At 26.3% G+C, this 25,562-nt stretch overlaps 1 protein-coding gene across 1 annotated transcript in view; it reads right to left on the reverse strand.

The window, feature by feature from the left end:
* LOC145835612 (disco-interacting protein 2 homolog C-like) overlaps nucleotides 1-25,562 on the reverse strand; it is a 61,423-nt gene that overhangs the window by 13,751 nt on the left and 22,110 nt on the right. The window contains exons 13-32 of the mRNA XM_082943285.1: nucleotides 24,752-24,942; nucleotides 23,586-23,709; nucleotides 22,872-23,052; nucleotides 22,106-22,202; nucleotides 21,249-21,342; nucleotides 20,940-21,062; nucleotides 20,621-20,735; nucleotides 17,785-17,909; nucleotides 17,434-17,550; nucleotides 13,755-13,870; nucleotides 12,893-13,020; nucleotides 12,554-12,668; nucleotides 12,219-12,426; nucleotides 9,733-9,938; nucleotides 8,297-8,384; nucleotides 7,836-7,987; nucleotides 6,983-7,189; nucleotides 4,958-5,088; nucleotides 3,835-4,003; nucleotides 3,197-3,367 (exon numbers count right to left, since the gene is read on the reverse strand). Of these exons, the coding sequence (XP_082799411.1) occupies nucleotides 3,197-3,367; nucleotides 3,835-4,003; nucleotides 4,958-5,088; nucleotides 6,983-7,189; nucleotides 7,836-7,987; nucleotides 8,297-8,384; nucleotides 9,733-9,938; nucleotides 12,219-12,426; nucleotides 12,554-12,668; nucleotides 12,893-13,020; nucleotides 13,755-13,870; nucleotides 17,434-17,550; nucleotides 17,785-17,909; nucleotides 20,621-20,735; nucleotides 20,940-21,062; nucleotides 21,249-21,342; nucleotides 22,106-22,202; nucleotides 22,872-23,052; nucleotides 23,586-23,709; nucleotides 24,752-24,942 (2,858 nt within the window). The remainder of the gene's footprint in view (nucleotides 1-3,196; nucleotides 3,368-3,834; nucleotides 4,004-4,957; nucleotides 5,089-6,982; nucleotides 7,190-7,835; nucleotides 7,988-8,296; nucleotides 8,385-9,732; nucleotides 9,939-12,218; nucleotides 12,427-12,553; nucleotides 12,669-12,892; nucleotides 13,021-13,754; nucleotides 13,871-17,433; nucleotides 17,551-17,784; nucleotides 17,910-20,620; nucleotides 20,736-20,939; nucleotides 21,063-21,248; nucleotides 21,343-22,105; nucleotides 22,203-22,871; nucleotides 23,053-23,585; nucleotides 23,710-24,751; nucleotides 24,943-25,562) is intronic.

Raw genomic sequence — 25,562 nt, forward strand, 5'->3', positions numbered from 1 at the left:
AATAATAATATCCGTGCAAAAGTGTCTTCGTTCAAAAGTGAACCTTCGTGCAAAAGTATTTTTGTTCAATTTTATGCCCTCGTGCAAAAGTATCTTCGTGCAATTTCGTACGCTCGTACAATTTAGACAGCTACCCGTATAAAAGTGTTGTTTATATATAATCAAAAAAATATTTAACATCAATTAAGTTGTCGAGCACTATTGAGCAAAAATTTAAAAATCTAATAATATATGTATATTCATATATAATTAAAGGTTTTATACAAAGTTCTGATCGATAGTGCTCGACAAATCAAATTGGAGCTTAATATTTATTTAATTATATAAAAACTATAATTTAAACAGCTGTTTCACACATTGAAATGTAAAATTTCATGTGATCGTCAGTAAGTTACAGTTTATTATAATAGTGAACAGAAATTTCGATTTTAGAATTTTTTATAATAATCATGACGTAGTAATGGTACAGTTTATTGTACGATTAGTTGAATTTGAAATACGCTGTGGATGTTATTCTATGCTTTTTAGGAAAGTTTAAAACGGTTATTTTGGAAAAATGTTTTAAGCTATTAGAAAAATTTTTTAGGCTGTTGGGAAAAATGTTATAAAATGCTATAAAATACTCGTGTTTGCCGCTTCGATTTTATTTTGTTTTAATATTTAGTTGGTTTTAATTTTGTTAAAAAAGTATTTGTGATAATGGATGCATATGTTTTGTCTTTCGCTTTTCTTGTTTAGTGTTACGTTCTTATCTGATTTTTCGATTTCTATTTTTTCTAAGTTACAAAGTTTGCAGCCGAATTTAGTATTGAATTTTAATTTTGTCCTGTTTAATATTTCCCATTTAATTTTGTGGTCTGTATTGTTATCTTTTAAGTTCCATATGTAATTCGCTAGTTCTGTTGTGTGTCTTTTGTTAATATTGTTGAATGATGATTTGTGGTTTCTGTATCTTTGTTTAAAGGTATTTCCTGTCGACCCTATATACTGCTTTGTTGTTTTATTTGATGTTACTGTTGCTTTATAAATTATATTTGACACTAGGCATTCGTTATTTAAAGGGATAAACAAAGATACAGAAACCACAAATCATCATTCAACAATATTAACAAAAGACACACAACAGAACTAGCGAATTACATATGGAACTTAAAAGATAACAATACAGACCACAAAATTAAATGGGAAATATTAAACAGGACAAAATTAAAATTCAATACTAAATTCGGCTGCAAACTTTGTAACTTAGAAAAAATAGAAATCGAAAAATCAGATAAGAACGTAACACTAAACAAGAAAAGCGAAAGACAAAACATATGCATCCATTATCAAAAATACTTTTTTAACAAAATTAAAACCAACTAAATATTAAAACAAAATAAAATCGAAGCGGCAAACACGAGTATTTTATAGCATTTTATAACATTTTTCCCAACAGCCTAAAAAATTTTTCTAATAGCTTAAAACATTTTTCCAAAATAACCGTTTTAAACTTTCCTAAAAAGCATAGAATAACATCCACAGCGTATTTCAAATTCAACTAATCGTACAATAAACTGTACCATTACTACGTCATAATTATTATAAAAAATTCTAAAATCGAAATTTCTGTTCACTATTATAATAAACTGTAACTTACTGACGATCACATGAAATTTTACATTTCAATGTGTGTAACAGCTGTTTAAATTATAGTTTTTATATAATTAAATAAATATATTCATATATATATATATATATAATAAATATTATATAATAAATAAATAAATAAATAATAAATAAATAAATAAATAAATAAATAAATATATATATATATATATATATATAAGCATGCTTATTTTTTCAGCTACTTTTGAGATTCTGGCAAAAAAAAATGTTTTTGAAATATCATAAAAAAACCTTGTACAAAGTTTTAGAAGACTTAAAAAAACTTTCACCTTGGCACCAACCGATTTTATAATAACCACCTCAATGCAAAATGTATGGGTATCAAAAAATGCGACCTTAGAGTTTTAAGCTGGAATTTTTTACATGGGGCAACTAACACAAAAACACATTGTTTACAGTTTAAGACGAAAAAAAAATAAAACAATGAAAATTCTGAAATTTTTTTTAGAGATTCAACAAAATGTTTTAAGCATTTATTCTAACAAATACTGACGGATTTTGTCTTTAATAACTAAGTCTTTATTAAGAAATATATTCACATCTCAATTTGATCTTAAAAAGATTTCTCAATTATTTTTAATCAAAAATTTTTAAGCATTTGAAGTGAGAAAAACTGAGATTCTCAAATTTTTAGATAAAAAACTGATTTAGCCTGACGTTTTTCAACTTTTTTCAAAAAAACCTGATTTAGCCTGACTTAGTCTGACGCGCACGAACCCTGAAGATGCGCCTCCATAAAACTTTTTTTTCAAACCGTCATAATTTGAGAATAATGTGTTTTTGTGATAATTGTCATATGCAAAAAAAAATCAGCTAAAAATTACAAGGACGCATTTTTGGATTCCATACATTTTGCATTGGGCTGGTTTTTATAAAATCGGTTGGTGTCAAGGTGAAAGTTATTTCAAATCATCTAAATCTTTGTATGATATTTGTATGATAGAGTGTTTTTATGATATTTCCGAAACATAAAATTTTTTCCAGATGGAAAATCAAAAGAAGCTGTAAAAATCAGCACCTTAATATATATATATATAATAAATTTAAGAACAGATCTACGGAGTCTCAAAAAAGCTTTTTTGAGACTCCGTAGATCTGTTTTTAAATTTATTTGAGAGCAGTGAAACGCCGTTAGTTGGAATAAAGTTTTTACACAAAAACATCTGTGGTATATATTCCGATAAGCTTAGCTTATCAGGATCTCCAGGATTTAACGCCTTTTAACATTACATCTTATATATATGTATATATAAAACTATTCAAAATATAAGTTTAAGCGTTTGTTAACAAAAGATCCTAGCGAATCAAGTTCACTGGAATATATAATAATAACAAACTGTACAGTATTTTTTTCTTCATTACACCAAAACATAGAAACATGTGTTAGTATAATATCTAAAGATGACACGACTGCGAAAATATTTCAAGTATTTTAAACTATTTACTTGTAAAATATATATTTGTAAGGAATATTAAAGTATTTAGTACATTAAATTCGGAACGTAACCTAAAGCATATTGTTAAAAACCTGTAAGCAAATAGCTGGATTAACTGAACATCCAAATGAAGTAGAAAGAACTCGAGGCATTAGTTGAAGATCTCTAAATAGTTTAGTAAAGTTTGAAGAAAGTTGAACCCTAGGTCTTTCCTCAGTCACCACTACCAAAGTTCGTACTTGTGATAAAGATATTCCTCGTTGCTATTTTAATGAATAAAAGTTTTTAACAAAACTAAAAATATTTTAAAGAAAAAAAATAATTGTCGTAAAATATTTTACACTAAAAAAAAGAAATAAGGTAAGATTTTATTGGATTAAGACTTCAGTAAGACTGCTAAAATTGTATATGAAAAAAAACTAAACAGTTATTCAGTATAAGTTAAACTCAGTTGCTATTTACTGAAATGTATAAAAGTAAATGTTAAACTATTGTTATTAAGAACATTTTAAACTACTTGAATGATTAACATACAAAAATTATTAGTGAAATAATATTTAAGGAATTAATGATATACAGTTTAAGTGCTTTAAAATAATTCTAAACAACTATGCATAGTATAAACTATACTTAAACATTATAAAAATTAATTTAGTTAGTACAAACTAAGTCATTATAATATAAGAAACTAAAATAATAGAGTTTCAGTTTTTAAAATAAAAAAACAAACTTTTAAATGCGGTATTTGAGGTGCTAACTGATCCACACAAATTTTCATTACATTGTAATTAATAAATACATCTCTGCATTTATGCTGACTTAGCATTTGCAAAAAGACTTCTGCATTATTCTCAACTTCTGAAGGTGGTAGTAGTATAGATTGGTGTCCCGAGTATATGCTAAAAAGAATTTAAATATAAAAAAAAATCATTACAAACTAAATTTATAAATTTAAATTTTTGTCACTGATCATTGTTCTTTATTTTTTATAGTTGAACAATTTATGAAAAATTTAATATTGTCAGGTGTTTGTTAAAATGAATTGATTTCGTACAGAAAACGAATGTAGGCTGCATAAAACTATAAGTTTTAATAAAAAATTTAATATTCCATATTTAAATATAATTTGTTAGTAAACAATACGATAAAATTAATAAAGAACTCTTCTCAGAAAAAAAAAAAAAAATAGGCCTGTTTTTAGAAAAATTGTTTAAATTCTGTGCACACTTAAATAAATATTGGCCTTAAATTTAATTATTACTGCATTTGTTTTAAACTTCAGTTTTAAAAATTGTTGAGTTTTTAACTTTGCACGAAAGCAGGGGTCGACAAACTGCAGCCAACAATGTATCTTTCAGCTAATAAAATACTTTTCTAAATTAATTTCTAAAATTATGTGGTATAAACTTACAATTCAAATATTTATTTAATGATTAGAATTTACAGGTTCTGTATTATAGTTTATTTTATCACATTTTGATTTTAGTTATTTTTTTAATTACTAAAACTATTTTGAATAGTTGTGGCCTGCGGAAAACTTTTTATTATTTTTTGGCCAGTTAGCAAGTTTTACGAGGAAAATTGTCCGTTATTCATATAGAACTTAATTATTAAATGTATATCTTTCCTTCGTTAAAACAATTAAAAAAAAAACTCTCTAACTGTTTTTAAATTTTTAATCTAGGAACTAAGCTAAACCTAAAAAAAATGAGATAAATTGAATAATGTAAATTATGAATTTTCAAATACTTTCTTACGAACTGTAAGTTTCAAGCGTAGTTAAAGCTAAAACAGTTGTTAAAAATATGAAACAGAAAATTAGCTTAAAAAATGAGTTATTTAAGTAAACTAACCCACTAAGACACCATAGTGCAATACCCATTCCATTGTATGGTTGCATACATAAAGCCACCGACCTTGATGGGTAGAACTCACATTGAAGTTTTATTGACCTGCATAATCTCACAGCTCCATTATGAGACATCTGCAACAACATTTTAAAGAAAAATAAAAGATGTATGATTTTAACACAAATAAAGTTTATTGAGAAATAAAATAAAATGCTAAGGTATGAACTAAATTCACACACTGCTATTTTTAATATACATTATGTTAAATTACTTAAAGTTACAAATAAAATAATTAAGCTACTATCTAGCCTGTAGCAAAAAAAATATGCATCATTAGTTTAGTTTATGTAACCATTAGTATTTTTATTTAACTATTAAACTTTATTTTAATAGATGAAAAACTTGGAATAAAAAACATAATAAGAAAGTTGATAACTACTTTTGCCAAATGATCAAAACAAAATTTTACAGTATTCACAAGTTTAAATAATTGTGGATTTTAATAAAATTAACAAAATAGTTTTATGTTATTTTACTATTACGAAACGTCATCTTATAAGGCATAACTGACAATTCTAAACATAGTAACAATCAATCAGTATAGAACAGGGTTTCCAAAAGTGGGCAATAAGCAGCAAAATGGTCACAGGAGGCCATGAGGTCGTAATTTGGATTTCCTAGATATTCTGGATTTGATGATGAAGAGCAAAAAAAGGTCTTAGGTGTTTATGATGGTAATTTTTTAAGAAATCTTGTCAGAGGGGGCCATAGCTTTTTTAATTTTCTTTAAGAGGGCGTTTTGAAAAATAGTTCGGGAAACCCTGGTATAGAGCCTTATTGATAGACCGATAAAAGCTATGTCAAAATGGTTGCCACATGCAAAATCAAAAAAATTAATTATATAAAAATATTATTGAGTTTTGTAGTGTCATTTGATAAAAATAATAATAGTGAAAAATAACCATTCCTTTCTCAAAATTTGTTTTTACTCATTTTTCCCTATATTTTAATCGTAAAACTGCTTTATATACTAGGTAACGAAGACTTTAACTTATACTTTAGATTAACTTTCGAACTTTTCTTACATGGAAATTATTATTTTAGTTTAATTTAAGCTTAAAATGAATATACTTAGTAATACTACTAAATAAAATATGACGAGTACTTAAAAATGCTTTAAACAACAGTAAAAAAATTATACAAAAATAGTTACTAAAATTGTTAAACAAATATTTAGAAGCAATATATGTAATATTTTTAAGTTTGATTAAAACTTTAAATTTATTTATATTATCTGTTTTTTTTTTGAGATATAATATAATTTGTAAGAAGCTTTAGTCTTTATTTATGCTTATTTGAATGTTTTAAATGCACTTTAATTCAATTTCTAAGAATAAATGTAGCTTATGAGCCCTTATGGGTGTAAGTTAGCATTTAAATAAATTTTATCAAAATAAATTTTGTGTAATGTCTTCTTACCATTAAGTTGAAGAATGTATATGATTTTTTTAAGAAAACAAAAAAAGTTAATTTGTTGCTGAAGATTTTGTTGCAAAATCTACATATAATTACAAAAAAATACTTTGATTTTGTTTATCTGATAATAAGTATATTATAGCTATACGGCGCTAATTGCTAGTCTCAACAAACACATTAACTTATTTGAATTAAAAACTATATAATTAGTAACCAGCCTGAGTTTTAGTATTTTTTTGCGCTTAAATCGCTGTTTCACTTCTGCTTTTTTTTGATGCATTTGTATTGTTTTATAAATTATACTTTTTATACCCTTAGTTTTTACATAGCAGATAACTTTCAACGAAAAAGCACTTTTAAACCGTCTTTAGCAAGCAAACAATTTTTTTATTTGCTTGCTGAGGTCGGATTGAAAGTATTTCAAACAAAAATAGTGAGTTTATATAAAACCTTTGAAGGTTTTTTGACATATTTTTTATATACATTTAGTTCTATGTGATTAAAGACAAGTTTTATTTAAATTTAATAAGAAACATCAAGGTATCAACTTACTTTCATTCCAGCAACAAAATGATATGAATTTACATTGTAGTCAATATAAGCAATTAATTCGTTAGTAGGTGGCGTGTAATTTACTAGCTTTTTGCGCGGAGTTTCATCCATATCTACAAGTGTTGGCAGTTGCATTTGCTGACAGTCTTTAGATTTAAGAACACGAATCAAACTCGATGATGTTAATATAACAGATGCTTTTGATGCCTGTTTAAAATAATCTAGTACTACTCCAACCTTTATATGAGTTAAATCTGGTAAAAAAATTAACTTAGATAATGCTAAATTAAACAAAACTAAAAACTTAATTGTTAATTTCTAATACAAAAAACTTATAAACGAGGATATTTATTGTGCCAAAATATTATATCTAAAAATTTGACTCCTACGAGTAAAACTTTTTGAAATATAATATTGTATTAAAATTTTTGTACAACAATAAATTGATTTTATAATCAAAATAAAGTACATAGTGTTTAATTTTAAGTAGGACTCTATAAATTTAATGTTTTAGTTTATGAAAGATTTCTTAATGCAGATGTTACATATTTTATACTAACTATTCTAAATATTTGTCATTGCATTAGTATAACTCAGAAACAATATAAGCAGAAGCGACGCGTGATTATGTAATAGGGAGTACAAATTCCTTCGAAAATAATTACTTCGAATACAATTGTATACAAAAATAAAATTTGCTATTACTTCAAAACAAAAAAAAAACTAACATGGAACACTCAGGTATAATGCTCAAATTAACTCTAACTGATTGCTTTTTTTTACGAATTTGGTAGTACTTAAATTTGTTTTGATAAGTTTAATTATGCTACAACTTTTAAAGATTTAAACTTACTTCAAGTACCAAGTTTAAGTGACTTAATGTATTTCTTTTATTTTTTGCATCAGGAGGCTTTACTAAAACTGGTACTAATCCAGCAAACAAGCAAGCGTAGAAACACTGAATCATTTCAATGCTTGGTGGTAATAATACACAACAAACATCCCCTAAAAATAAATAGACGAATAAAACTTTAATGACAGTAAGCGTTGACAGTATTTTAAATGTTGAAATTAAAACTTTTTACACTCTAAAAATGAAAACTTTTTCAACCTATATAAATAAAAACTTTAGTATTTTTGTAAAATAAATAATTTTTGTAAAATAAATAGTTTATGTAATTAAAATTTTGAAATTTAAAACTAAATATTTTAAAAATAAAATTACTCTTTTTAATTTTGTTAATTACTATCAAATAAATCAAAACAATTGACCTTTAAGTTTAAATATATAATTTTAAAATCTATCTAAACTACCTGTAGAAAATTCGTTAAAAAGTAGTTGAGAAACTTTATCTGCTCGTTTGTGAAGTTGGGCACAAGTAACTGAATTGCTAATTTGACCCTATAATAATGTTATAATCGAATAATTGTAACAGATTCCAATCAAACTTTTAAGAAAATAGAAGAATTGCTTCATACAAGCAATAAGATGTAAACTTTTTACTTATGTATCAAAATAATTATGAAACATTGTAATATAGATTATAAAAGTAGGATACTTAAGAAGACCATGCAAGAGGATATGTATAATTTATCCTTAAAATTTTAACAACCTAAAAACATATTTTTGTAATGTTTTACTTAATAGAAGTTAACTAAAAACGCAATTATTAACATACAGTAGTATTATAAATGTAATGATTTTACTATGAGATAATCTAAAATCTATATTGAAAGATGTGAGTAACTATGCAACGCATGTAGTTTTTGTTATGTTCAATACCAATTAAACATAAACTGTTTGATGTTCTAGCACACCCACTTATAACATAAAGATTCTTTTTGATCTTAGTAGTATCACGGTTTCCAAAAGTGGTTCATATAGCTCTTTTATGGGCAATTACAGAAGTTTAGGGGGCATGAGGTCATAGTTTCAAACTTACACTAGATATTCTGAAGTTGATGATGAAGAGCAAAAAAAAGGTTTCAGGTGTATTTAAGGGTAGTTTTTAAACTTATAATAGACATTTCGAAGTTGATGGTGATGCGCTAAAAAAATTAGGTTTATTTAAGGATACTTTTTTGAGATGTTTTGTCGGCCATAGCTTTTTTATTTCTTTAAAGGGGACCTTGTGAAAAAATTTGGGAAACCCTGATCTAGTTGATACAAAATTTTAAAAAATTTATACATATGCCTTAAAAAATTATGCATACAGAAAGTTGTTATAGTGAAAATATAAATATACCTGAACAAGGAATCAATTCGTGTAGTGTTCTATTACAGTAGTGCTTTTTGTATTTATTACTTAAAGAAGTTTTTGTAAATAATATACATTCTAAAACTTATCAACATTTCATTATTAAATAATATAGTATAACTACATTCAACTAAGCGCAAGCGGAATCAACCCAGACTATATAAACGTTTACTATCCTTACTTACCTCCTTTTACTTCCAATAAAACCCATTGAATTATAATTTCAAATTTGACTTATAAATAGAATAATCATTTTTTTATAAATACAAACGTATCAAAAAATAAAAGTTAGTACAATATAAAAAAGTAGATTTAAAGCATTTTATAATTATTGTAAAATAAAACTTATTCGTCTTATAAGACAAGGTAAAACTGACACTTAATTATATTTTATTTGTGGTGTACTATTCAAATAATTACTTTTTAATTCAATTCAAAAACTATAAAAAAAATAAATTGTCAGTTAGAGATAAGAACTAATTTACTAGAAACCTTGTTATTGCAAATGTTATATAAAACATGATCAGGTGTGTTAGATGCCCTCCATTTCAGTATTTCAGCAAGATATTCCCTTTTTTTGCTTATATTAGTACCACTGTATTGAAGTGTATCATCGTGAGACATATTAGTTGTCATTCCACAAGCTTCTGCTAATCTTACTCCTTTAACTACTTGCCCTTGTAGTATTGAAGCAGGTCCTACAAAAGGTTGTTTACACTTTAAAGAATGAAAGTGTATACTTCGAGTATTAACACACACCAATTATTACAGTAACTACAAAACCTTAAGTTAATTTTTGCAAAAACTGCTTATCAGATTTTTAGAAAAAATAATTTGTTATATAGACTTACTACCATATGCTGAGTGGATAATATATGAAGGAAATAAAACTTTTACAGTCAGCTACAAATCTAAACTTTACACTAAATATTGACGTACACTTTTCTAGGGTGAACTACCTAAATCAAATTTAAAAAACTTAAGTATTTAATTTTTTTTTAATAAAATATCAAAAACCGCTGTACTTTGTATTGTGAACTATGTAACGTAGAACTAAGGTGTCAGCTTTAAAAAAGACAAACATTTATTGGCTTTTTATCACTTTGTCTTACTATAAAAGTCAGAATGCGGAAAATATTATTATTCGTCTATTCTTTACTTGCTTATTCATTGTTTGTTGGGTTGTATTTTTAACAATAAAACATTACTACTTATTTTTAACCTTTAAGTTTTGATGTCAAATATAGTACTTATAAGTCACTTATTTTGAAAGATAACATATTTCTTATTTCACAAGTAAGTAAAACAACTTTGTAAAGACACACGTTATAACAATACTTAGTATTTGATAACATTTTAAGTATTATTATCAAAAATTTTCAAATAATTACAGTTTTTTTATCTTAACTAAATTTACAGGCAATTAATAGTCACTTTAGAAGTAGCTTAAAATAAAATGATTAACAATTGTATATATGTTTATGAGTATTGAAATGCTACAAAGTTAACTTTAGATAACAGTTTATAAATGCTTTATCTACAACATTTGTTTTTTGGAAAAATATTTAGTATTAAAACATTATTATTAATAATTCTAAAATTCTTGTGATCAAGAGTTTTATTTAACCAAATACAATTACAAAAAACTTCAAAACTGAATACACGCAAATCAACGTCTTTACAAACGGACTTATACTTAGGTTAAACTAAAAGTTCTTATCCATAGTTGATTTATCATAAGTATATGTGCCAAAAGTCAGTAGTAGGACGTTGGCACTTGAAAAATTTCGTTATCATTCTTAGAATGCAACGATGTTATATAATTGGTGTCAGCAAATCAATTCTCAGTTATACTTCATCGAATCGACGCATCCCCTTGAAAAGGACAATATAACTTATATGTGTTTATAATTATACAATGCTACAAAAACTAGTGTTTGTGGTGTACGTCACTGTTTGAGAGAAATACTTGTTAACTTTTCTTTTTACTATCTCAAAATTAGCACGAACTCCTTGTGTAGCATAATCATAATGTATTTAAAGTGGCCAACAAACTAACTTTAATAAGATAATATGAAGCCAATACAAGTTTAAAATATTTTTGCATTTACTGTGAACTAATAAGATAGTGTAGCCATTAACCAATAAGAAAATATGATATTAGCATTAAAAAAATACTTTGAGTAATTTGAAATACAAAACTATATAGTTTTTTATTTATAAAGTTTTTCAAAATATTGTGGAAAATCAAAAAAAAATTCAAATCAGTAATTTTAAAAATTAAGTGGAATGAAAGTAATTTTAAAATATATACATGACCTAAGTAGTACTTTGCATTGAAATTAAAAAATAGTTATGTATAGTATAAACTATTAGTACGCACTTTTAGGATGAGTTCAAAGTACGTACTCAAGAGGAAATTACTGTATTTTTGTATAGTCAGTGACACCAACAATCTAAATAATATAAATTATTAAAACTAAGTCTCAAAAGAACAATATAACCCATCTCTTAAAGGATATATATTTATTAATAAACAAGAATATATTTTATACAACCACATTGAAAATAGAGAATTATGTAGATCGGCACCCTGTCAAAATTTAATCTATTTTTTGTAACTTTGACACGAATAAAACTTTAACATTAACTTAGAACTATCACGACTAAGTTTGCGTATGCTATTAAATATTTTTATGAACAAGAAAAAATAAGTTCGAAAAAAAATAATCTTACATAATTAAGTAAACATTTTACTTCTTTTGATTGCTTAAACTTTAATTATATGGATTAACAAACGGCTCCCTAAATACAGGGTTAAATTTAAGTTTCTACTTGACTATACGATTGCAATTTAATTATAAATAAATCATTATGCTGATAAAACTATAAATTTGTTACTTTTCATTACTATTGGTATATAAACTTAGGTACTTAAATTTTAAACTTTTTTTGTATAGGAGAATTTTTTCACAAACCGATATCGTTGTGCTTAGTACGAGGCTTTGGCAAATTTAAAATACACTGATGTGGAGACATGAGAATATTCCTAGGCTTCAGATTACCTTCCAAAAATCGACATCTGGTTTCTGTCAAATGAATTCCACCCAACGGGTTTCGAGGTATTCCATTTGGTGAAACAAGTGATAAGCAATAAACCCCAACACCGTGCACTGTATCCATCGCCTGTGTTTTTTTTAAAAGCTTCAAATAATAATCGACAGAATTGAGTATTGTATTAAGTAAACAATTTGGTTTTTAATTATTTTTTTTAATTAACTTGAATTCACTTTACAATAGTAAAAATACTTACCTGAATAACTGAGCTCATCCATTTAAAACAATCTTCTTCGCTGCAATTTTGTTTCTGCTCGACGATAATAACCAGCCTCTCATCTCTTAACACCGGTACAGAAAAAACAGCAATCCTAACAATATTAGATAAGATCTAGTAATTCTTATTGAAAGCATACTATAAAAACACAAACTTTGACAATTTTAATATTTTAAACGTTATAGACTTTAAACAAAAAAATATGAAGAGCTGATAAACTTATTTTTACATGTCTAATGATATATCAGTTTAAGTTTGTATAAACTATAAACTAGATAATTTTAAAACTTAATTTAAATTAGTTTACAATTGTCTAACCTTCCCTTGTGTATTATTCTGACAAAATTAATAGCAAGCACAGTGGCAACAAGATCGTCGGCATTGTGATTTTTACCGGATATTCTGATTATACCGTCAACTTTTCCAGTTACCATCATTCTGCCGTTCTTTATAAAAAAAGTTTATTTAGATCATAAATACTACAACATCATATCACGTTACTGAAATATAAAAATATAAGCAACATTTTATGAGCTAAACTGGTTTATATATAATAAAACACAATAACAATTTATACTGCCAAACATGTTAAACTTTAAGCAAAAATAAGTAGAACACTGTACACTGAAGAAATTAGCTATAAAATGATTTTTTTTTGTTTTTAAAATATATACTACAAATGAACAGTGAATGTATGGCAAATTGTTGCATGATGAATATAACGAAACTTTAAAAGTGTATTTATTAGGTTTTTAAAACAATCAAGTTATATTACTATCATATAACTTGATGTGTGTCTTGAAAATTTGTGTAGTTTTATTGGTATACTTACTATTCCCACCAGCGTACAAATCCCAATCAATTTATATATTTTTTTTAATTATAAAAATCTTAGTTAACTAATTTACTTTTTATTATCACTGTTACCCTCAATCCTAACCCTTGAATTTGATCGGGTGGGAATTGTGCCGGGTTGGAACTGAGCGGTTCCCATTTCATTACACCCGTTCCAATAATGTTATTTTAGTTCTCGTTATCATTTATTAACTTACTTTATATATTTTAACTTACTGGGTACGGTATTTTATGTAAATATTTTGATGATATAGAATAAACTATATCTATGTCAGACAGAGCTACAAAAATAAAATGCAAGCATTAAATAAATCAAAAAACTAACAGGTGCAATGTAACCAACAAGACCAGTTCTAATAAATCTTCTATCATCATGTTCATCTTTTAACTTGCAACAGAATGTTTTATCTGACATTCCTTTCAAACCATAGTAATGAGATCCTTTTAAAACAACTAGTTGACTACTATTTAAAAGCTTTTAATGAATTATTAAAACTCTTTATCTTTAAGTTTTATACAACAACTACACAAAGTTTAGTCAGACTTACACTCAAACTTAGTGTTTAACCTGTTTAAATCATAAATTTCTTATAAAAATTAGAGTTTCTACGCGAAACTTTGCTATTTTAGACTGACATGCCTTGAATTTTACTGATAGTTGTTCCTAAACTATTTTGGTTGGTTGGTTGCCTTATAATCCGGTGAAACGATGTAGCCTATTAATTAGTTATAAAGGTGTAGACTTTTATTATGAATATTTTTTGAATCATTTTTTTTCAATTTCAAGTTATTTTAAAAGTTTATGGTCCCAGTAAAGTATAAAATAATTTGAGTTTGATTAAAGAAAACATCGGCGAAAGTCTACAATGCCTAAGCCTTGACTTTTAAATGCCGTGAGACAATTTCAAGTTGGGATATTTAATACGAGCGTACTTGCTGTCTTGCCACGTGGACAATGTTTTAAACGATGCGCTGCAAAAGACAATCCTAAAGTCACCCAGCAAATACCAGCTTAGTGATACCTGCCATTCAATGCCAGCAAACGCTTGCTTCGTGATAAAATATCATAAACTGTTTGTAGGTTAACGACTGGAAGTTTTTCGGTTGCGGCTGACTGACGAGTCTCAATCTGAACGAGCCCCAGGTCTCAGTCTACCGAAAGTTTGTGATTCGATGGTTGAATTGGTATGATCAAACTGTAAGCACAGTCTGCTTGTTCTCCAATAGACTTAGAAGAGAGACTACTGTAGCGTAATTCTATACAAAGCCGAGCTCGGCTTGAAAATGGCACTTTTTTGAATATTCTTGATTAGAATGTTAAAACTGCCAAATACTTATGAAAATTAGATGAAAAAGACAAAAAATAATTAAACAAATTAAAACAAAACTTAAAGAGCTCATAATGCTACTTGGAACGAGTATACATAGCAAATGCTAAAAAAAATCCTAAATAAACTAGTTACACAGTGTCAACAATTCCCTAGGAAATATTTTAAGTTCATTTTTTATGGTTTTTTTTTAATATTATCGCATTTACTAAATTGATTTTGTTTTAACTTTTTTTTTTTTTGTAATGTCTATTTTTGTATTGTTTATATGTTTTTGCCTTGACTTACAGCCTTTTCAGAAAAAAGCCATTAAAAAAAACTTTCCTACCAAACCTTAATATTTAAATTTTTCAAAGCTTAGTATAAGAAACATAGTTGTTTAATTTTGTCCCAATTAACTTAAATTTTTTATCTTTTTATTGTTATAGATATGTATATTACACCACTTAAACAATAACTCAAATTAACCAAATACTAATATAAAGGCTTACCTATGTTTTATTTTTATTAACAAAATATTAGTGGTTAGTAATATTTTAATTTTATTTTTAGTTTTATTTTAGTTCATCGCTCTGTATTTATTTTTACAGCTTTATTTGTGTCTGATGAGCTGCTCTGCAGTGAAACGGCGTAAAACAATAAAATTTAAACAAAAAAACATAAAATGTTAAAACTTCCGTCGTAGTTAAGCGTCGCAGGTTTTTGTTTAAAGCAAGTGCGCTTTAGACTTGCAAGTTCATTTCATTTTTTGTTCTGGATGACTATTACTGTTGGCGAAATTAATTACAATTAGTTACACTCTAAGCAAACGCTTTTTTGTTTTAGCAGGCACTTTTTGATTCCTTGTGAACAAGACTTCACTTTTTTAGAAGCATGTATTTTTTGACTTAGTAACAAACGATTCCTAAAAAAACGTTTACCAGAACGTGTTTCGGTCTAGTTGTCAACGTAACCTAGATTATATTTTAGCTTTTATACGCTTTCAGCTTTCATTGTTTTTGGCGACTGTTTCTCAAAGCATTGCACTTATATTGTAGTCAACTGACTTCAATAAAAACCGCTGAGAAACGAAAGCAATTATATTTCTGTACACTTTTTGTCTTTCGTTGGTCGCTTAAAACCAACTATTTTTTCGAGCATTATACTTCTATTGTGGGTCATTTGACCTCTGTAAGAACCGACGAAAAACTTAAGCAAGTGTATATCTATTACCATCTGTTTTCCAGCTTTCATTGTTTTTTTGACAACTGTTTCTCAAATATAAATTTCTCAACCAAAGCTGATTTTTAAACGTTTTATACACTTCAGGTCCTAACTCGCTCTGGCTTCAGTAAGAATCACTGAGAACTGAAAACAAACGCTAATAATACTATTGAAAAGTGCCGTACAAGCAAACCGTCGAGCTCTGACTTGCACGTGTGTGAGTGTTCTTTTGTATCGCTTTATTTATAATTTTAATTTAAAGTGAGTGCTGACTAGCTATTTTTTATATAATAATATTATATTTTTTATAATATAATATCGGTAGAAGGCAGATAAGTAAATTTTATATTTTTAGTGCTAGTATATTGTTTTGTTTTTTCATTAAGATTATATAGTAAGCTATACATTAAGATCACCAAAGCTAAATTATATATCTACTTTCTAGTCTATAACAAATTATATATTAAATCACTAAAGACTAAGTCAAATAAGTACTAACTAGCTTATATCAAAACTATATATTAAGTTCTATTATAAGACTATTATAACACTAGTTTAAGTTTAAATAACTCCTGTCTATTTAGTCTCTAATAAGACATTTAATTCTTAATGAGCTATAAGTACTACTAGTAAAAAAAATGAGACACTTTCGGCCTCTAGCCTCACGAAGCTAGTTTCTAAGCACGCTAGGCGTGCACAATCGGCTGAAAAGACGTCAATTATTAATAGGCATACTCGTACAAGTAATCCAGAGCTTAACAAGGTGTTATCAGACAATACTATAATAGCAGAGGATTATAAAACCTTTTAGAATTTGAGTTGTCGGACCTTGAATTGTTACTTTACAGACAAAGTAAACATTTTACTTTCAGAGTGCTAACTCACTCAATCTTAAGCTTGTTAAAGAACTTAAACTACAGCAACACTGATACACTCACTTAATAATACTCGCCTCTTGGCAAATAATTCCTGAATGCGTCAATTTTAAAGTAAGAAACTGACTAATCCCTACTTTTTGCAAACAAAAAAACATTTTTTTATTTATAGATTAATTCTTTTTTTTAATCAAAGGAAAATTGTTCTCAAACTTATTTTTTAATTCAGAAACTTTAAAGCATTTGTAATTACAAATTCTAAAAGCTTAATAATTTTTCTTAGTTTTAGTAAAATTAAGGGTACATAAACCAAATGGTTATACAAAAAGAAATACGAAATCTAATAATCTACTTAAAAAATTATTTCAGAGACTTTTTAAAAATTCAGATATTTTTAATCGAAAAATTTTAACGCTTTGCCATAATTTCCTAAAAACTGATCTAGCTTAAATTAGCTTGACGCGTAGAAAACCTGTAAAATATATACTTGTACATAAATGATGACCGCTAAATTAAATTCTTAGATGAATTTTAGCATTAAGAATTAATTGGAAATAAAATATCCTTAATTTAAATAAAAAGTATATATTAGACAAACCATAAACATTTCTTTCAACAGTTATGTCATTTTTGTTTTGTGAGGTCAGTAAAATCTCTCCGACTTGATCAGTTTTACACAAACTGCTGTCATTAGTACACACAACTGCTGCAGAGGCTGGTTAAAATAAAACTTTATTATTTCGAAGTATATACTAGTTTTTAAATATTAACAAACTTTCTTTAAAAACAATATTAAATTTTACAAAATTAGTTGATGATTTTTAATTTAATAATATAATTTGAGTAATAAATGTGTAACATACATTTAAAAATCACTTCATTAACAAACACGAACATTTTTTGACGAAAATTTTTGTATGGTTATTGTAGCTTATAGGCAGAAACTTACTAGTTGGCAGTATATTACCGCAGTCTTGTAAAACAACTGAAGGATTTCCACTAGTTTCTTCCTTAACAATATTGTATGAAAGATGTGAAAGTGAAATTGCAGTTTTCAATGCGTCTGTTCCTGGTCTAAATTAAGTTTTTATTTCAACAAAGCGATCAATTTATGTACTTTTTAGTATCTTTTTAACTCAAAACTGTTAATGTTTAATAGTAAACCATATTCTACCTTACTTTACATTGCAATAGCCAAAAACAATATAAAATAATAATTAGAAATAGCAGTAAAGAATATTACTTAATTTAATGTTTTTCAAACAACTTTTCTGCGTTTAGAGGATCGTATATTTCTTTGATTTTTATCTTTAATAAATATTAAGATTTTATGGAGTAAAATGTTCCTTTCAATCAATTTTTTATTTGCTTAGCAATATTACATACATTTATTGCTAATTTTAATTTATTACTTAAAGACTTGTTGAGAAGTATTTATTACTATTATAAATAAGTATAACTATTTAATAGTTACATACTCCTGAGGGGTAGACAATTTTTTTAATCGGCAGCCAATATCTACCAAAAAAAAACTATTTTAAAAATTGTACTGTATAAAACTCATTAAAAGTTTAGTTATAACTAGTGATGTACCGGACTCACTATCCGGGTCCGGCCGGATATTGCCATTTTTGTCTGATATCCGGATCCAGCCGGATTCTAATTAGAAAAAAAGTCCGGATCCGGTTCCGGCCGGATTCTAATTTGAAAAATAAGTCCGGGTCCGGTTCCGGCCGGATTCTAATTTGAAAAAAAAGTCCGGACCCGGATCTAGTTAGTAAAAAAGAGCATACTGAAAAGTATTTTTTTTAAAACAAACCCTGAGTAAATAAATAAGAGTTATTTTCGTCAGTTAAAATCAAACACCTACCGTGGTTGGCTCATTTTGTACACGTGACTAATTTACATTTGTTTACATTTAAACTATGAAATAAACATTTAATGAAATGAAACTCTTACATATGTTGTAAAATTGAAAACTTTGGAATGAATACTTGCATTATTTATTGTTTAAAGTTGAGCTCAGAGAATATTTAGAGTTAAAACGGTTGAATGTACAAGCCAATGAGAATCATATGACGAAATGTTTCAAACTAAATACTGATGCAACAAAACATCAGAACATGACAGGCAGTTTATATGTAATCAGTTAGTTAGTTTGGTGTGTAGCTTGAAGCAACAAAATATCTTGAACGTTTTTGTGAATGCTTATTGTAAGTAGTGTTTTGTTTTAAAAGTTAATATTTCAACAGGTGTTTAATTGTTTAAATATTTAATCCAGGTTTATAGTTTAATAGTTTATTAAAAATTTTACAGTTTCTTGTTTACTAAAAGTTTTATTTAATTTTTAGTTTATTGTTTTAAGTCTTTTGATATAGATTTAAATAGCTTCCAGTTTTTAAAGTGTTACCAAAGTAATTGATAATTTTGTATATGCTAGTATTTCTTGTTGTGTTTTATATAAAAGATTCATCACTCAAAACTGTCGTGTCTAATTTTAGAAAGTAGTCTCAGTTAGAATTTAGTATTTGTTAGATATTAATTAAATAAGGTAGGATTTAATTATGATGGGTAGTACTAAGTTAAGTGTACCACATATAGTCCACAAATTTACTACCAAATTGTCAACTTTTGCTAGCTGTTCTACTGATTATTAGATTAAAGTAATTTCTCAGTTTTGAAAAACCTCATTCTGACTCAGGCTTGTTTATACTCACTCTAGCTAGTTTTATTGACTTAAACAGTGAAAACCCAGCTAGTTTGAAAATTTTTGGGAATTTTAAAAAATGTTGGACTGCCTCAGGCTAGTTTAGTTTTATATAAATACTCAGGCTAGTTTTCTTTTAGATTTTGAATGAGTTTGAGCTGATCCAGTTTTCAATATTTTGTAAATTTCTAGTGTATTTTGTTCAAGTACTTGATTTCAGATTTTTAATTGTAAATAACACCTAAATTTGTAAACCTTGTGACTAACTGTTCTACTTATTATTAGATTAAAGTTCTTTTTTTTTTTTAGTTTTTAAAAACCTCATTCTGACTCAGGCTAGTTTATTCTAGTGATGTACCGGATTCACTATCCGGGTCCGGGTTCGGCCGGATATTGCCATTTTTGTCTGATATCCGGATCCGGCCGGATCCTAATTTGAAAAAAAAGTCCGGATCCGGTTCCGCCCGGACTCTAATTTGAAAAAAAAAGTCCGGATCCGGTTCCGGCCGGATTCTAATTTGAAAAAAAAGTCCGGATCCGGTTCCGGCCGGATTCTAATTTGAAAAAAAAGTTCGGATCCGGGTCCGGTACATCACTAATTATAACATAATCATCATTTAATGAAATTTACTTTTTACTGAAAAACATATTAAAAGCACGTTTTAAATGTATCTTTTAAAAAGCTTAAGTATTTCTTTTGCACAAGTTGTTTTCAAGTTAAAATTATGTCGCGAGACCACGGATCTTACGTTGCCCACCCTAATACAGAGTATAAAACCTGCGACATATTTTTAGCTTAAAAACAACCTGTGAAAAACAAATAAAATTCAGAATTTTTGTATAAATATTTTGAATAGTGCTCTTAATTTGATTTAAAACATAAAATATTTATGATTATTTATAATAGTCTGACTTTTATTGAGTTATTTACAGTTTTTGAAGCTTGTTTTTTCTTTTATTACGCGGACCCTATTATACAGTATATACTTTAAAAGCTTTTTATTACTTAAAAATTATTTATATTAAGGTTGAAGCGATTAAGATATTAAAAAGTAACAATAAACAAAACAATAAAAACCTTCTAACTGCAACTGTGAGAGCTTCTGGAGACCAACTACACGGACACACAACTTTTTTGTCTAAATTTCTTTTTTCATGTTCCATTACAAACAATTCACAAGCTCCTATTGACCCTAAAAGTAATATTTTACTATTAGATGTTTTAAAAAGTATTCAATTTCAAAAAACCAAAAAAAAAGTAGCGATTAGATTATTACTAACTTTTTTAACAGTATTAACTTTCTAGCAAAAATAGATTAAGGTTAAATTTTTGAGTGATCGTATCTATTCAAGGGTTATACAACTTTTAAAAACTAGTTTTTACTAAATAAACTTACATGGATTAGCTCCATCTGAAATGAGCATCATTCTAACAGTTTTCATATCTACGTTGTTAATTTGCTTACTATTAACAGAAAGTGTCCAATGAAGATCCCTTGATTTTGCAAGAACTATTGATGCTGTTAAAAAAAACTGTAAGCTAAAAGTTTTACTTAAGTTCATTTACAACCAATCCATTTCTTTAACTTACTAAAAAGTATATAAAACGTTTCGTAGTATCTAAAAAAATGCTTTTTACCAAATTTTTACATGTAAAGTGAGTTACTTTTTAATAAAGCGTATTGTAGTTATATCAGTAAGTTAACCTTGATACTTGGTAACAATTTGCATCCAGGATATAGGATTAATCTTCATTAGGGAATATGGAATACTGTACACATGCATGCCCATAAACACACTCTGTTGATGTTTTTCATTTCAAAAACAAAAATATATGTAAATTAAAAACTATTAACAGACAATGCTGAAGATTAAAACTTAAACTTTTTTGCTAAGGGTTTTAGAGTATCTAACAGTGTTTTTTACAGATTAATTAAAAATTATAAAAATGTTTGCTATCAATTATAATGAAAAAATAAAGAGTTGAACGTATTTTTCAAGTATAAAAGCTAGTACGTAAGAGCATAATATATATCCAATAAAACGTTTAAACTCAAAGTTTTAAAAATACTTCTTCTGTAAAGCAACATTAGCTTATGAAGTTTTATACAATGTAAAAGAACTGATTTTAAATGCCTTTTGAAAAAGAAAAAATCTTTAAATTAAACTTAAGATAAGTTTTTAATAAGTTTCCTGTTTTTTTTTAAATATGTTAAGATTTTAATTTAAATACTCGATAGAGTAATGTTATTTCAGAAACACTTAAAATTATTCTGTTTTAAAAGAATACATTCTGTATAGAAAACTTTTAAAATCATGTTAGATCTTACAAAGTTATTTTTACATTCAAGTTTTGTACAGAGTACTCTAAAAACTTATACAAAGCATCTTAAAGCTAGAAAATAAAGTTATTGTTATTTGTTTGTCACATAAAATTGTCGTTCTTTATATATATTTTACACAACTTTATAATACTGTACCAAATTAAAAAAAAACGGTATTTTATACTTAGATTAAAATAAAGTAAATAAGTATTAAAAACTATGTAAAAATTTCAACTTACCACCATAAAACCGTGCATGAGGCCAAAACCTTTTTTGAAATCCAGTAAATTCACTAACACATCAGATTTGTTATAACTAAGTGCTGATACAAGTGCTCTATAATTGTTTTAATAAAAACACTATAAATAAATGAGTAAAACAAATTTGAATATTAACAAAACTATTAAGTCAACAAAATAAACAAAGCTAAACAAATATAGTCTAAAAGCATTTATGTTTACATTTAAAAATTTATTCTAATAAAATAACTAATGTATTCTTAATTTACAGTTTTATAGATACTAGACAATGCACAAAACCTCTGGTAAATAAAATTTAAGCTAAGATATAGGTTAATAATTATAATTGGAACAATAAAAAAAATTAACTACAGAGAAGTTATAATTGTCCTAAAATAAAACACTGTAGTAAACAATTAAAGATCAATATAAACAATAAAAACTTAGTTTTTAAAATTATCCTATACGGTCGATAAATTACTTTTAAAACATATTTTAACTCGAAATTACGATCGTATTAATTACTTACAAATCAAAAGCAGCTTCTTCAATTAGCAAAATAAAACTATAGATGTGATGTGAAAATAAAACCAGTATTAACTAAAATAACTAGGAAAAATAATATTTGTAAATAATATTCTCATTGCCGGAATAAATACAAAATTAGAAAAAATTTTTACAATCATTTATTTAAAACAAGAATAACTTAGATATTTTTTTTTGATTTTTTTGTAACTTGTGTTTGATAATTTAAATAACAACTGACGTGCAGTGTTTTTGGATCACCTCTCTAGTATGAGTTACACCAACAACAGAGCCGTGCTTGACAGTTCTATACTCGATGTACAATAAGGAGTTGCCACCTGAAGGCGCTGTCGCTTCCCAATTAGACGGCGGCTTGGACAGATGACGTGATGTTGTTAAAATCCAGTTAAGCTTTGGCCAACCTTAGGATCAATAGTTTTAAAATTTAAATTAAACAAAATTAAATTTATAACTTTATTTAGAAATCAAACTTTGTTGCACTTCTGCTTAAACAACTAATTTAAATAGTTTTAATCACTAATTGCATTTTTTAAGTAAACTTTTATACCGACTCTTTTTGTTTTTTTTTTTCAACAAAAATAAAAACAATGTTAACTTATCAATACAATTACTTTGTATAAAAAATAATAAAATTAAAAGTCGCTGTACAGAATTGAAGACATTTATATATTTGTAATAAAAAAAAACAAGAAAAAATTCTATTTAATTTTAACTTTTCTACTGTTGATAAATTAAATTAAATACTTTAATTAATTTTCATAGGTAAAATAGATTCGCTTTTATTTTATTTTATTGAACATTATGCAACTGATTCTAATGATATTTTCTTACGTTTTTCAAATTTTTTTACTCAAATCTTTGCTTTACAAATCAGAGACTCAAAAAATTTTTAAGAGCTGAGGAAAAAATACAAAAATTTAAAAAACAAAAAAACCTTTTAGATGATGAATTTCTCCCTTCTCATTTTTAGGTAGTAATTTAAAACAAGACTCTGATGTCAAGGCAGTTTTTACTCCACAATTACTTAATAAAAATCCTAATCTTGCACTTCCAGGATCCTGTGCAATTTTTTAATAGAAATGATTTACAATAACTTTAAACTTTATAATAAATTCAGATTTGGTAAAAAATTATTCACAGTCGGTGGGCCTGACACGCTTAATTTTTATTTAAATTAAATATAAAAGTTTACTTTTATTAAATTTAGATTTGGTATTGATTAAGCAATGAATAATAAGTACTGCTGTATAAATTTCATTTTAATTTCATTACTAAACTTTGTGTCATAATTCTATAAAATAGACAAAAACAAGCTGCCGGCCACTATACTAAAAAAAATTGAAGTTAATAAATTTAGCTTGGTCTAAGTTTTCTTTTAGTCAAAACTTCATAAAAACTTATTATTACTTTTTGTAACTAATTCATAACTTAAGCTATGACTAACTTTTTTACAGTACTTTATATATTATTTAAGTATTAATATATTTTAAAACAGTACAACCATAAACAAAGAGTTAAAAAAAACTATTTAAAAACTTAACTTAATAAAGTTATTTTTAAAATATATCCTACACACACTTTTTACAAAAATAACTAGATCTAATAAATTGATAAGGAACTTGAGAATAATCCAGCCGTAAAGCTCGGTAGACTAGCTAAAACTTATTTGTCTTAAGTTTATTACAGGGAACATGATGGAGATGATAAACAAAAATAGATTATATTGACAAAATTTCATACCGAAAATTATAAAAAGTAGACATAAAAAACCTTCATGATAAACATGAATATATATGCTCTCTCAGTATCTGTTAAAGGTTTAGAAATTCGTTACGACTTGTTACAAAGATTTCTGAGACAGAATTAATATCAATTTTTCAGAGCATAGAAGTTTAGAACAAAAGCAGAGCTTTCCAGGCAGTAGATATGCAGAATAAAACCTTAACTACATGGCTCTAGCTTATTTATTTTCCAAAATCCTCAAAATACTATTTAATAATTTAAATATTTTTTAAATCTTTGAGCTTATTTCTAAATAAAATTACTTTAATTTTTTAACTTTTAATTTGTTTATCTAAATAAAAAGTTTCTACAACTCACGTTAGAGCTCATAGGAACTTCAACAACCACAGGGACAATTTGAGCGAGTAGACAACCGTACAATGTGCACATAAAGTTAATAGGTTCACTATTTGGAAACACTAAAGCAACTTTATCGCCAGGCTGTAAATTTGCATACTTCTTTTGAAGTAATGTGTATGCAATTTTTTTCATTCGAGACAAAAGTTTTCCTGCATTTTTTAACTTTTTTAGCACAAAGATAAAGACTCATATATTCATCATAACTTATTAATAATAAACTTCAATTTCATAACTTGTCTAGGACAAAATAAATATTCAGTATAGTTAATATAAATATTTAAATTATCAAATATTTCAGTATCAATAAAAATTAGAAAACTTTTAAACAATTTTATAGATTTTTGTTGTTAAAAACTTGATAAAGTTTTTTAATAACTTTATATTACTTTTTCTGATATATTTAACGACTATAATGTATCGAAATTACAACGTTTAACTACTACGAAATGCCGTCATTGGGACCCGAACCCAAAAAAAAATATTTGTTTATAGCTGTAAAACGCAACATCTCTTTCAAAAAGTACTATAATAATATTTTATTTTTCAGGACGATTTAACTGCTGACAATAAATCTAACAAAAATATTTTATTGTTTTAAACATTTCACTTGGAATACTCTTGGGATTTTAATAGTTTGAAATAGAAATTATTAAACCATAGTTCTAAATTAGTGTTATATTAAAATTGAAGTTCATTACTTATTAATAAAATTTAAAATAACACAAAATTCTACGAATAAAATCATTTTTAGATATTTAATTTTTTAATT

This window comes from Thalia democratica, chromosome 5 (genome assembly GCF_965202585.1).
Source record: "Thalia democratica chromosome 5, ktThaDemo2.hap1.1, whole genome shotgun sequence".
NCBI lineage: Eukaryota > Metazoa > Chordata > Thaliacea > Salpida > Salpidae > Thalia > Thalia democratica.